The sequence below is a fragment of the Tinamus guttatus genome, unplaced genomic scaffold, assembly GCF_059628265.1.
Source record: "Tinamus guttatus ecotype Peru unplaced genomic scaffold, ASM5962826v1 Tinamus_guttatus_pri_ptg000326l, whole genome shotgun sequence".
NCBI classification, from domain to species: Eukaryota; Metazoa; Chordata; class Aves; order Tinamiformes; family Tinamidae; genus Tinamus; species Tinamus guttatus.
Genome location: NW_028288860.1, coordinates 1,369,416 through 1,383,900, shown reverse-complemented (window position 1 = coordinate 1,383,900; position 14,485 = coordinate 1,369,416). Strand labels below are relative to the sequence as shown.

The 14,485-nt window shown below is 49.3% G+C and overlaps 1 protein-coding gene across 1 annotated transcript in view; it reads left to right on the top strand.

Annotated features, from left to right (window-relative positions):
* The first annotated feature begins 357 nt into the window (after positions 1-357).
* The window catches only part of LOC104571060 (CBFA2/RUNX1 partner transcriptional co-repressor 2), a 49,328-nt gene continuing 35,200 nt past the window's right edge, over positions 358-14,485 (top strand). Inside the window, exon 1 of the mRNA XM_088529179.1 lies at positions 358-409. Within this exon, the coding sequence (XP_088385305.1) occupies positions 382-409 (28 nt within the window). The 5' untranslated portion in view covers positions 358-381. The remainder of the gene's footprint in view (positions 410-14,485) is intronic.

The following is a 14,485-nucleotide window of genomic DNA, read 5'->3' as shown; positions in this document are numbered from 1 at the left end:
ATGCGTTGTTCAGGGTGAGATGCAGCATCTCCTACTTTGGTGTTAATACTGGGGGAGGATAATTATGTGTAAAGCTTCTCCGGGCCGCTCGGCCAGGTCTGAAGCTGCGGGGAGAGGGCGCGATGGCTCCGCAGCCCCAGGCTCGCGGCCTCTCCCGGCGCGCCCGGCCCGCTGGGGGCAGCACAGCAGCGGGAGCCGCCGGAGGCCCCCGCTGGGACGGCGGGACCGAGGCGGGCGCGGAGGGCGGCCAGGCCGGGCGCCGGGCAGGGCGGGCGGCGACCCGCGCCTCGCCGAGGCCAGGCCGCGCCCCCGGCGCGTCACGGCGGGGCGGGCCGGCCGCGGTGTCGCGTCCCGCGGCCGCGGAGCGCCGCGGAGCTGGTCATGGTGGGGATCCCCGGGAGCTGCCAGCGTGAGAGCCGCGGCCGGGGCAGCGAGCGGCGGGCGGAGCGCGGCGGCGCCGGGGCTGCGCGAGGAGCGGGGCGGGGGGCGGCCGGGGGCGGCGGGCGGCCGCGGGGCACGCGCACACGCACATATATATTTATATATATACATATATATTCGGATTTATGTTGTCGGGGCCCGGGGGATGCGGCTTGAAGATCTTGCCCCCCGCCTCCCACAACGTCCCCGGTGCGCCACGCGGCGCGGCCGCCTGGGCCCTGGTGCCGGGCAGTCGCGGCGGGAACCGATCCCGCTTAAAAATAGCCTGGGGTGAGGAGTTGGGAGGGGAACCTGCTCTCTTGATTTGATTTATTATTATTTTGAAGCTGGCCCGAGTTTCCTGGTGCGGCGAGGAGGAGGGTTGAGCGGTCACAGGGCCCGGAGCGGCCCGTGCAGGCTCCAGAGTTGGTGGCAGTGCTGCTGGGATCGTTTCCTGGTGCTCGGCATGTGCAGGGAGCTGTGTGGCCTCAGGCTCCCTTTCACGCCGGGGATGAAGACCTGGTGTTAGGATGCCTCTGAAGGCACCGTGGGCAGCAGCACGGCTGCCTGTGCCTGTGTCTCCTAGCTGGGACACGAGGTTAGCAAGCTGCCTGTCGCCACATACCCTCCCGCAGTGCATTGGCACCGGGGAGGTGATTCACGGGAGCTCCGCGAGGTTTGTTTCTAGACGAGCCGCGCTCTTTGTGGAGGAGCGTGGTTGGCAGGCGTGCGGGGAAGCGCGCTGCTGCCAAGGAGCTGAGGAGTTGCTTAGCACATGGCTGTAACTGCACGGACCTCCCGGGCGCTCCTCTCATCCAGTCCTGCGTGCCGCGTGTCTGTAGAGAACCTGGGGTGCTGAGAATGGCTTTGGGGATGTGGTGGGCTGAGTGACAAGGTGGCACCACAGCGAGGGGGTGCTGTGTGATGTCCTCGAGCATCCATCTGACAGGGTGCATGGTTTGTTCCCACTAGGTCATATCCTCCAAGTGCCTTTAGTTCAGGGGAGCAGGACAACCCTAAAAGCATATTCTAAAGTTCAGAGGCTCTGGAGAAATTTTAAACCAAAGTGCCGTTGCTCAGAGGGACACAATGTTAAGGCAGATGCTTAGGTGTTAAGGTAGATGATAGGTGTTAATGTGGAAACCACCCTGAAAGTCATAAGAAGCAATTGCCAAGTGATGGAATTTGCAGCAGGTAGATGAATTCCTTGTTATGCTGCTTGGTGTGAGATGCAGCGAGGTGGTGAGAGCAAGGCTGTGACGCCTTCAGAGCAGCTCTTGGCTATTGGTATGCCAAAGTACGCAGACTTAAAACACTCAGTGGTAAACCTGGCTGCTGCAGCAAGAGGAGACTGCAACGAGGAAGCCGTGGTAACACAAAAACGGGGATCCGGAGACCTGATAGCTGCTTCTGGAGCTCCTAAGCTGATTGCAAGGGAGGGCTCTTCGTTTTGGATCTGTCCAGAACAAAGAGCTCGTGGGAGGAACTTGGGTGCGGTATCTGCTTTACTGTGGGTGGCCGAAAGCTAGACCTTTGGGTCTGAACTCCTTTCTCCGAGCTCCCAGTCACAGCAGAGAAGGAAGGTAATTCATCTTGCCTTTCTTGGACACTTCTGTTAGGAGATAAATTGCACTCTGGAGGTATCCGTTTTTTTTTTTTCCACTGACTGCAAGAGGAGTCCAGGGGAACTGGCTCAGACTTGGGCACCTATGAGTTAGGTGAGGCAGTTGCCACCTGTTTTTTGTGTCTGTGGTGCGGATCAGCTTTATATGGAGAGACGAGTAAGGTTCCCTGAGCCCTGGGAGGAAGGACAGTCCTTTAAAATGCTGTTTAAAACCAAATAAAGTTAATGAGAAAGGAGATCTTGTATTCAGAGCTGTAGCTTCAGAGGGGAGAGGTGAAGCCAGTCCCTGTGTCTGCTGTGGCACTTTTCTGGATCCTCGGGCAAAGTGGTTGAGTATTTTTCTGGATTGTGGCAGAGACCTGTGCAAATGCAAATACAGCTGTTTGGTTTTGCAGGATAAAACAGGTGGACAGTAGGGCTTTTAATCTGCATCCCTCTGGCAGAACGGGGTACGGAAGCAATGACAGGATGCCTTATGCCAGCAGGTCTGGCAGGGCCACAGCCTCTGGCAGGAGGGTGACCAGCATCTGACTCGGGGCGGAGGGGTTGGTTCAGATGACTCAGCTGCAGCTCCAACATCGTTTTTAACACAGTTTTAATGTGCCTGTGGAACAGCTTTCCTTTGGTAAAGTGCTAATGATAATGCTGATGAACTGTACAGCTGTTCTGTAAGGATAAGCACATGAATATGTGTTACAGCCCCTGGCAGCTTTATGGGTAGCTAGAGAGCAGGTAGCAATATTGTGTTAGTGCCAGTTACTGTTATCACGATGAATACTGGCATGAAGCTTCACCCATGTTCTTGTCTGTCCAGGAACACTGCTGGATTTTGTCTTTGATGTCTAGAAAGAAAATAATCAGGCACAGACTCTTAACTTTTATAAGCATTAAAAAAAATGTGGGACATGTGGGATTTCTTTGAAACCTGGGGATGTTCCATATTAGTACCAGGCACATCCTATAACTCCCTTACGAACATGCCTTTCTTGCATAGATATTTCCAGTGTGCAGAAATTCCAGTTGGTCTTTGAGGGACTTGATTTTTATGTGCTGTAAATTGGCTGTCTTAAGATGTTACTCTTCCCTTGAGCCAGCACTAGGGAGGATGCGATAAACTGACTTTATAAAGGCATCAGAGCAAAGAAAAAGTGTTGCTTGACTCGCAGCGTCTCTGAGTGTGAGATCAGCGTGCATTTCAGGTAGAACTAGGTTCAACTCACTCAGGAGGAGGCCTGCATCGGAGAGCATGAGCTGGGCACAGTTTCTGTCAGGCCAAGCTGCCAAGGCTACACAAGCCTCCAGGTTTTACAATAAAGCGCTGAAGTACCATAAGGAAGAGGGCTCCCGTTTTCGTTTTCCTGGCACGGATCTTAGGTAAATGCTTTGACTTCAGAGAGGCAGCTGTAAAACTAGGACAAGTGAGAAGCCAACCTGTCTCTGCTGCTTTGACATAAGAAGTCACAGAGCCAGTGTCTGAGCCCCAACAACTGATTTCCTTGGGACTCTTCCAAGTAAACTAAACTCTCTTGCTGGAGGCACTTGTCCCTGCTTTTTATCTATGGGTCTTTTTATCTATGAGGGCGGAAGACTTTTCTGGTGGCCCTATTGCCTTCCCACTCATCCCTCTTGTAGCCCATGCTCTTAAAATGTCAATTGATGCCTCTTTAGCTGTCTGTGTGGACTTCAAGATATCAATCCTGAGCTTACTTTCAACTAAGACTTCCTTTACTCTGTTTCATGTTCTTCTAAACAGCAAGAAACAGTAACTTCAACTGGCAATAACTTATCTGATGATTGGACTGTCAAAATGCACCCATATGTTTTCCTCCAAGCTGTGCTTTGCAATCTTGTATAATTTAAGGGATCAGACTACCCAGGCAGGGACTTTCTCCAGTGCAGAAGGCCTGGAGAGGGGTAACAGAGGTTGGGCATACAGGCAGAGATCTGTTCGTAACTTGAGGATTCAAGAAGATGAAAGAAAATGGGAAGGTGTAAAATCCTAAAGGAAAGAGAAGAGGGAGGCTGGTCAGGCTGGCTGCTCTGCTTGGGGGCTGGTAGGTCTAATCAGGGACTATCTGGGAACCCTGGGTTGGCGTCTGCCAGGCTGAGCTGGACCAGGCGGCTACAGCTAGACTCAGTTAACTCATTTAGCGCTTCTTTAAAGGGTGCCATATCTAAGAACAGATAAGGGTGGTTTGTTTGTTTTATCTAATGGCAGATAATCGCCTGTGTCAGGCAGATACTGCAGTCTGGACCTTAAAACACAAAGGAGTTCAATGGCCCCATAGTTCCTCCCACTCCCATCCAGACTCTTCTGCATTAAAATGCCACCTCCTCTGCCTTCAGGAGTCCTCCATCCTCCTCCCCCTCCTAAGTTCAAGAGGGAGCAAGGATCCCCTAAATGAGCTGTGACTCCGAAGCCCTGAACTTGGAGGGCAGATGGAGATGCCTCTCCTGCACGTTGGCCTCCCTGCAGCATGTCCATGCTTGGGTACATCTTGTGATGCCGTTGGCATCTCTGACATCACCAGCTTTGAAACAACAACTCCTCTTATTGGGCATCACATTTCTCTAATTATAGACCAAACATGGTAAATATTTTTTAAATGACTGAATTTCCCCAGTACGGAAAACCGATGCTGGGCGCTGGGCTTGCTCCCTGACCCCGGTCTCAGAAATGGGGAACTGGGATCACGTTAAATCCTGATTGCTTTGGCCCCAGCAGCAGTTCAGTGGTGTCCAAAGAGTTGATTTATGGTGTGAGAGTTTTGCTATGTATCAAGAAGCAAATTTGCTTTTAGCAGAGGATCTCTAAACCCTGCGCCCGTTCCTGTGCTGCTCACTGCGCCGTGCCGGGCACACGGGAGGCCGGTGCGCGGGACAGCAGCTGCTCTCCCCGAGGTCCCTTGGGCCCAGGGCTGTTCTGCAGGTTGGATTTGTTGCTGCATCCTGGTTTCTGGGTCCTCAGAAGCACCTAGTCATGTTTGGCTCTTCTTGTGAAGTTTTAGGGAAGTTATGCTGCAGCAGCAGATCTCGCAGGGGCTGTAAGCACAGCCCTCATTCAAGCTATTGTCCTCATGTTCACCATCGCTTGAACCGGAGCTGTTTGGATCAGAGGACACTGCAGCCAGTGTTAAAGCCTCTGACTCCTAGCGTTGCTCTTTGGAAAATGGGTTGAGAAAAGTTGCAGAAGGAATAAATCCATGACTGCAATATTTCTCACTGAGTTAAATAACAAACTTCATGTTTGGGAGTTGCTTCCAGCTCAGAGGCAGCAGAATTATTGCTGCAGTGCTCAGTGGTGCCCTTTCTGAGTCAGCTGTTATTTCCATTGTGAACTTGATACCTGAAGGCTCAATATTGTGACCCTTTAATTTTCAGCTGCTAAACTGCGCCGTGCATGTTGGCTAAAATGGAAGAGCTCAAAGGGGAATTCAAAATAGTTATACTGCAGGAGCAGTGGGTTTCTTCAGCTAGTTCTTAAGTGCTGAGCATTCAGCAGAAATTGATAGGTAGCAGCAGTGTGCCCTTAGCAATACTTTTGCCTTCTGCAGCTCTTGCTTCCTGGGATGTAATAAAATCCATTAAGTTCTATTTATGATCCGTGGCCAAATATAGTAATAGTTTGATTTGGGTAATTGTGCCTGTTGGCTTGATAATGGGAACAGGAACAGCCTGACATGCTCAGGATGGGCTGCCCTGAATTTGCCAGGTTTAGCTGCTAGCGGTGAGTGCTTTACAGAGACAGGTATTACACAAACAAGGATGATTTATAGAATCATAGAATCATTATGTTTGGAAAGGGCCTTCAAGATCATTGAGTCCAACTGTAAGCCCTTCAATACCATGCCTAATAAACTATGTCCCTAAGTGCCTCATCTACATGTTTCTTGAGCGCTGTCGGAGATGGTGACTCCACCACTTCTTGGGCAGCCTGTTCCAATACTTGACTGCTCTTTCCATGCAGAACTTCTCAATGTCTAACCTGAACCTCCCCTGACACAATCTGAGGCCATTTCCTGTTGTTCTGTCTGTAGTTATTCTGGAGAAAAGATCGACCCCCACCTCACTACAACCTCCTTTCTGGTAGTTGTAGAGAGAGATAAGGTTTCCCCTTAGTCTCCTCTTCTCCAGACTGAATAACCCCAGCTCCCTCAGCTGCTCCTCGTAAGGTCTGTGCTCCAGCCCCTTCGCCAGCTTCGTTGTCATTCTTTGGACACGCTCCAGCACCTCAATGCCGTTCTCATAGTGAGGGGCCCAAAACTCAACACAACATTGGAGGTGCAGCCTCACCAGCACTGAGTACAGGGGGATGATCATTTCCCTAGTCCTGCTGGCTACACTGTACCTGATACAAGCCAGGAGGCCGCTGGCCTTCTTGGCCACCTGGGCACACTGCTGGCTCATGTTCAGCCAGCTGTCAACCAACAGCCCCAGATCCTTTTCTGTCACACAGCTCTCCAGCCACTCTGCCCCAAGCCTGCAGTGCTGCATGGGTTTGTTGTGACCGAAGTGCAGGACCTGGCACTTGGCTTTGTGAACCTCATCTGGTCAGTCTCAGCCCATTGATCCAGTCCATCCAGATCCCTCTGTAGAGCCTTCCTACCCTAAGCAGATCAACTCTTCCTCCCAGCTTGGCGTCACCTGCAAATTTGCTGAGGGAGTACTCAATCCCCTCATCCAGATCATTGATAAAGATATTAAAGAGGACTGGCCCCAACACTGACCCCTGGGACCCACTGTTTTAAAGAGCATCTTTAATTTGTTTTAAAGATTTAAAATTTTGTTTAATTTAAAAAAAAATGTTTAAAATTTCTTTTAAAAAGCATCTTTTTCAACCTGAGGTCTGAAAGCAGGTTGAACTTCTCTGAAGGAGCCTCTTCTCCACCGTCTGACTCCTTTGAAATGCAGCCATTTCTGGGGGAGACTACTATCATTCCTTGAAAGTACACAACATTTCTACCCCTTTTGGCAGGAAGTGAAGAGTAACACTGCACTCAATTGCAGGACGAAACAGAAATGTGCAGTTGGGATTTTTTTGCACAGAGCTGATCCGTCTTCTGTGACATTAAGTCCAGGTTGGAGAGCAGCTTTACACCCATTTTCCTTTTGCGATTTGAGCATGGTGTTATTGAGAGCACAGCCTGTGTTTATGTGGAGATTCAAAGCAGCCAACTCCAGACAGAAATTCTAGCTTTTTGCTGTCCTGCTATTTTGCTTCTTGTTTTGCCTTACAGATGCTAGTGGATCACCGTCTCTTGGTGAGTAGTGATCGAAGTCAGACATTATGTTGTGCTGAGGATCGCTGTCATCTGCAGGAAGGTTCTTTCAGATGTGCTCTGAAATCTCATAGATCTGCACAGATCAGCGGGCAGTGAAAAACTTTCCAGCCTACACAGAGATCACCTATCTCAGCCTAAATGCCCACCTCTTGTTTGAACCTGGACATAAGCTGGAGGGTTTTTCAAAGCTTTTGACATGGTTGAGTATGTACACAAGCTGATGTATGCAGATTCCTAGCTTTTTTTAGCTAAAAAACAAACAACTAAAAACCTTCAAAGGAGCTACACTTATGATGATGTTGGCTGAGGGATACATCTGTGGTTCATCCTACTCCCTTTGCAGTGGGGATGGAAAACTGAGTGGCTGGCTTTCTGCTGACTCTGCTTCTCCTACATGGGGTGAGTCCGAACGTTAGCAGGGATCACCAGCAAGCTGCAAGGAAGAGGAAGACGCACACATCTGCCTCCCTGCTCCTAACAGGCCAAGGAGATAAATCAGGCACCAGCACTGCTTTCCAAACGGCCACTCTCGACAGAGAGCTGTGAATGGCAAGGCACCTGTTTTATAACATTGAACCAAAATATTCAGGGCATCCAAATAGTTTATGCCCCAACAAACATATTCTGGCACTGGAGCAAGAGTTTCCATCTCATTAAGCTGCTGGCAGCTCTTTGGTAATTCCAGTCACTGATACAGCACAGGATTTATCTGTCAACACAACCAGTACTGCCACAGCAGAGCTTTGCTGTTTTTTTCTCAGCCTCTGTGTTTTTGTAAGCGAGGGCAAAAGAGTGTGTTGAAATGTCACTTCATTGGGTGCTTCTCTGCTGTTAGAACAAGATCTCACAAGGTCTTAAAACAAATGTCGGAAGATTTCTGTACATTGAATACAAAGTGAATTTCTACACCTAAGCTGTAGAGAGAAATTGTTTTCAAATCTGGTGTTTTTTGCGGATTTTTTTTTGCTTTTTTTGTTTTGTTTTTTTTAATATGACACCTGGCACCGATTTCAAATTTTGTGGAGGCTAATGAGTAACAGAATAAGAGCCTCACTTGTAGGTCATTAGATCACCTGCAGCTCAGGTTGGATTTGACATGGTCACTGCTGTGTCAGAGCTGTGTGTTGGCCTGGGTGAGATCAGTTGATGTTTGTGGCCCTTTTTGGTGGGATGTGTGGGCAGGCAGGTTTTCTCTGTCACAGCTGGTCTCTTTTTTGGCACACAGGAGATATGCCAGGAATTAAAGAGTCTTTGGAGCTTGTGGTGTCCTCTGACTGCCCAGAGTGAATTCCTGGAGGTAAGGGATGAAGTGTTTTGATGAAGGATGGTTTAGTGGTGTCAGTGGGCCTGGAAAGTTTGCTTTCAATGCTATTGCCGATTTTACGGGGTCTTGCATGCAAGAAAGAGAAGTCTGCCCTCCTTGCCTTGGATTGTGCTATGCAGCTTGAGATAAGCATATGCAAAATTCATTTTAGAGGTCCTTTGTCTAGCCCCAGAAAGGAATGCTTTAGCAGGGCTTTCATAATTTTTTATGCTTTATCAAAAGTTGTATTGTTTCATCATGAAAACAGGATTATCCCTCAGGGATTAGCCATTCTGCATGGCTTGAGAAAACAGCGATGTGCCATTTTTGTAGTAAACTTCTCCCGATCACAGAGCTCTATTCTAAAATGGTCAAGGTAAGGGGGATTATTTAGTATCCCAGAAGCACAGCAGTGCAGACTTTTGGAAATGCGACCCGAGAAGAGCTTCAACAAATGTTAGTTCGTTTGTATTTGATTCTTGAACATGTGGGAGGCTTTTAGTTGTTGTCTGCAGCTGGCACCTTGAGCACAGCTTATCATTCAGACGTCCTGTCTCCAATGCTCCTGGCACTTAACAGCCTCCGTTGTTGATATAAACCTTAGGGGGGAATTTGGAGCTTTTCCACATTCTGCAACAAGCAGTCAGGAAAACCTTTTAATTTTCATAACAATCTTGTGTAGTTAACACAAGATGACCCCACAGGCTTTCTTGAACTAATTCCCTAAATCTGTCAGATTTGTCTTTGCAAGATCTCATTTCCACCCTCGAATTATCTCCTTTCTTCCAGAAATGCATGGGTTCTTTTCCATAAGACTGTGACTCAGATTTAAGTTCGATTCATCTAAAAATTACTGCTAAACATAAGATAGCTTCTTTTGCAGCTGCCATGGTGTGCAGATGTTTGGAGCATCTTTCCTTGTGTTTTGGCTGGGCAGAGAAGATTTCTCAATAGTGGTGCGTGGTTTTGTGTGGTTTCTGTGAGCGCACTTTCCCTACTGCTCACTTGCATAGTCTTGCATTCCTAATATAAATATCCTCAGTTTTTTTATGAGGTCTTACAGGAAGGGTGGAAAGAAATGCCGAAGCAGCTCTGTTAGTCAGATAGATACACTGCATTGTTGATCAGCTGCAACAAGAAGGCTGTGATAAAGCTGTTCTTAAACTCTTTGACTAGAAGCTCACTCAGGCTGCAGTATTAACTTAGAGAGAGGCATAAGCTGAAATGGCTGATAAACAAATGCCTGGAAAAATCATTTTAGAGCTTTTCTTGCTTCACTTGCGGTAGCATTCCCCAGAGATTTGTACTTGTTAACTTCTTTCTCTAGATCTGCAAGTGGGTAAAATCGAAAGCGCTTGGTGCTCTGGGCTACACAGGTATAGGTCAGAGAGTCCAGCGCAGCGCGGGCAGCAGGACACGTAGCCCCTCTTCCCCTGCACTCCTCAGCCCCAGCCCCGCGCGCTCCTGACAGCCGCCGCGCCGGCCTCTTGTGCAAGCGCTGCGGCCTCCAGGGCCTCCGCTCCAAGGAGGCCCCTCTCCATTGAAGCCATGGATGAAAAGCCCCATGTCCCTGTCTGCTTGGAAGTCCATGGGAAGCCGTTGCTGCCCTTGAACAGCGCAGGGAGACGAGCTGCCCTCCCCAAGCAGAGACCCACAAGGGGCCGCAGCGTCTGCTGCAAGGGGCAGTGTGGAGCTGCTGGAGCAGCACAGCCAAGTGTGTGGCCAAACGCTCCCGTCTGCCAGCCAAGGCAGGCGCCCTCGCGCAGCCCCTCTCTGCACGAGCTCCGGGGCATGGCCTGGTACCAGCTGCGCCACCAGGGCCAGGCCAAGCCCGGGACGGAGCTGCCGCTCGTTCCTTCCCATCCATTTCATTAAGGGGTTTTGGTGATCTGGACTTAAAACAGCCATGTTGTTAAATGCAAAGGCGGTATTTCGAATCAGCACATCAACAGGGCCTTAAGCAGGCCAGGAGCTGCTGTAACTCTAACCCTCTCCTAGCACCCGAGGCAAGCCTGGGACAGGCCAGGTGTTTGCCTTTAACTACAGCTGCTCCAGCTGGAGAAGCAGGTGGAGACATTCGGGATCGATGTCAAAAACACAGCTGGGGGAAGTTAAGAGAAGACACAGAAGGTGCTGTTTCATGTGGGTGGGAAGGACCCCAAAGCAAAACTGCCTGCAATAAACACAGCTTCACCTGAGCAGTAGTATTGGCTCTAGATTGGATAAATGGAATGAAGCATAGAGGAAGTAAATGTCTGCTAGAGCTCAGCTGTTTTCTTTCTAAGTAGCAGCATTGCCAAATCAAACTGCATCTTTCAAGCGTGCTACCTTTCAGCTGTGTAGGCCCTCACCCCAACCTGGCTTTGTAGAAGACTTGCTGAGGAACATCTCATTTCCAAAGTCACCTTGCACTCTGGGTTTTTATTATTATTCTTTGTTTAATTCATAGTGTTCTTTCTTAATCTTTTCATTGATATGTTATTTTTATTTTTGTGTGGTATAGAGCTGGAAAAAGCTTAATTTTCATGAAATCTCAAATTTATGAAGTTGAGGTTGGGGTTTGGGGCCTTTTCTTGTCTTTTCTATGTGAATGCTAGCTGACTTGAACCTGCAGACTCTCAACTTCCAGCTTTTTGGCCCTGTTGTCTGAACACGTAGGGCTGGTGAGGGCAGGATCTTGACTGCTTGGGTGCGCTGTTCTGGTCATGCTTCCCTTTGAGCAGTCTTAAGGAATTTTCCCGTGTGCTGCTTTGTTGGTAGGGGCAAGCAGAGGCAGGTCGTGCTTGGAGCCGGGGCACTTTGTGCAACCACGGCACTTCCCTTGCCGTGTGCTGTGCTGAAGTCTGATCTCCCCGAGTCCTGTAGCAAGCTTACTAGGAGAAGATCCGAAACCGAGTTGGTCACCCATTGCCCTTTGGTGAAATACTAAAGGAGCCAGAGATGTGCTAGTGTCACAGGGGAGCCAGCGCTGCCCGTGCCCATGGGCACGTTGTATGTGTTGTCTGCTTGAAGCATTTTTCTGTTGGATAATGTCCATTCATCAAGGCAAAAACTTTCCCTAGGGTTGGTGTGTGCCCAAGAAATCACAAGCCACCCTTGGTGCTCTTTAATTGTATTTACTAAACTGCACAATGTGGTCTAAATAAATACTTACTGATACAAGCGTGGTTCCTTGGCATCCTGGCAAAACTCAGGCTGTTTAATCTTTGGCTGAGCTGATGTGTCCTTGTCTCATGTAATCTCGATGACAGCGTTAGTTTTTTTATTATTATTATTATTTTAAATATCTGTCTGGAATGGGGAGGTCTAAAGCTCGGGGTGTTACGGAGGCTTCAAGGTGGCCAGCAGTGCTCCTGCACTATGCCGTGCAGGTGAGGCAAGTCCAGATGCACCTTCACGATAGCCACAACCTCTCCGATATCTGATGGCAGCGAGGAGGAGGAGGCAGCCTTCTTCTTCCTTGGCTGTGCCTGCAGTTGGTGTCTCGGCACTCAAGTTCTCTGAGATGGATGTTGTGGGGTGCGGCTTCAGAATTCATGTTAGTGCCTGCAAACAGGTTTTCATGCTCCTGAAACCCTTCCGTTTCCTTCTACCACTCTTTCCCGCTACTAAAAACTTGATTTTCCACATGTACCATCTTGCTGTGTGTGTCTTGCACCAAATGAATGATTCCTTTCTGTCTGGCCCTTGCTTTCTTCATTAAATAGCATTACCTTTTTGTCTGGGTGTTTCATACAGCAGAAAGTGGCTGCTGTTCCATGTGCTGAGCTGAGAACTCCCCCATGGGAAGCAGCTTCCCCCCAAGCGGTCACGTTACACAGGAATGCTGGCCTTTTTTTTTTTTTTTTTAATTCCTGGAAACTTGTAAACATGAATTTCCTGTTGATGTGGACCATAAATCTGCAGATGGCCTTTGCTTTTGCTGAAAGATGGAGGTAATAAAATTTCAAGTCCTTGCTGGTTCCCCAAAGGTGGCAATGGGCAGAGGAAGGTGATGGGGATCTCCTGCATTTTTTTTTTTAATTTAGGCTTTTTCTGTAGACACCAAATATGGATGCATTCATGTCCTGAGCCAGTTGAAGCATCTGAAAAGCCTAATGACCCCAAAATTATGGTTCATCCCTAGTTTTCTTCCATTTTTTTCCTCCCTATCTCTCCCACCACAGAACTGCTCTTGCTTTTAGGGGAATGAACCCTATTCTGTACCACCCTAAACAGTTGTGGGTAACCAGAGACCCAGATCTAGGCATCTCCTAGCAGACTTCTGCCATGACACATCACTTAATTGTGCTTTTATTAGTAACATAGGATGAGATCTGGTGGGAAGCATCAGCAGCAGGAGCTGGTGAGAGCCTGAGGCTTTGGCAGTCTCTGCAGAAAATCAGAGCAGGAGCAAGGCTGCGTGGACAGGGCCGTGCCCGCAGCTCCTGGGGCAGGAGCCGTCTCGGCATTTTCCCACTGCTCGTTTTGGGGGAGGCTGCTGCAGGCTGCATTTTTGGTGGGGGAAAGGATGCCGAGAGGAAGGCAGGCTTGTGGGAGCCCTGGAGGCTGAAGGGAAGGGATGGAAATTAGCAATAAGAGGCAGGGTGAAAGCAAAGGAAGGAGTCCAAATGAGCTGCAGGGATGCTGAGCTTGCTTAATAAACCTCACATTAATTTTTTCTCATGTGGCAGCACCAGGGCGTGAATGAAATCCAGCCCTGCTCGGCTTGACCTCTGCGCTCGCTCGCGTGCTCTCCCCACCCGTCCTGCCTTTGCCTTGGCTTCCTGCCCTAAGTGAAACCACAACCTTTCCAGCCTCCCCGGGTGGAATGAGAGGCACATGGTGGTGGTGTAAGAGGAGCCTCTCGCCGGCTCCCGTGCTTGGGTGGGCGTGCTGGGGCTTTCGTAAACTAATAGCTCCCAGCAGTGCTGCTAAATCAGACTTCGTGGAGCCAAGAGCACCGAGCCTGGAGAGCCTGGAATGTTGTTCCCGGCACAAAGGCCTTGGGGATGTGGGGGGGTGGAGCTGCTTTTTATTTTATTTTTCTTTTTTTTCTCTCTTTTTTTCCTCCCCCAAACTCACCATTTATTATGAGGCCACTGGTCCAAAGGGCCGGTTGACAGCAGAAGAGGGAGCTGGCAGGGATGAGCTTTGTGCAGAACAATGTTTGCATTCATGTTAATAAATTAAAAAATCAATGAAAAAAGAGGGAAGTCACCCTTAAAAAGCATTTGTTTTTTTGCTGTTTGCTGAGGTAAGGGAAGAGAGCGAGCAAGCTTTCTTCGGCACTAAACCTACAAAACCAACCAGACTTTGGCAAAACCTGGGATGCTTTTGGAAAGCCCAACTTAAACCCCTTAAATGATATTTTTTCCTTCCTCCCCCCATTTTATTTTATTTTTTTTTTATTTTTATCTTTTTTAGCATCTTGCAGGGAGGCTGTGATTTCGTTTGGAAGTCCCAATTCTCTAATTGGGGTTACCAGGCTGGTGACAACTAATCGCTGCAGAAATAAATCGCCTTTGGCGCCTCTCTGATACGGAGACACTGGGACAATGAGATGTGGAAGTCCCGGCTCAGGGGCAGGGCAGGGTGTCTGGCAGTGGCACAGTGAGAAATCCCAGCCTGCTTGGGAAGGGCTCACGGATGCAGCGATCCCCAGGGACGCCCGGGAAGAGAAACCCGTGATGATGGGAAGAAACGCTGCTGGTAGGATAAAGGATAAAGAAGTGAAAGCAGCGATTGGTGGGGAGGGCTGTGAAAAGAGCCCGCCTGAAGGAGTGAAGTTAGTGGTGGAGGGAGGTAGCAGGGGCTCGATGACCCACGCCGTGGGGAAGAGGCTTGGTACCCGTCACACTCAGTTTACTGCATGGT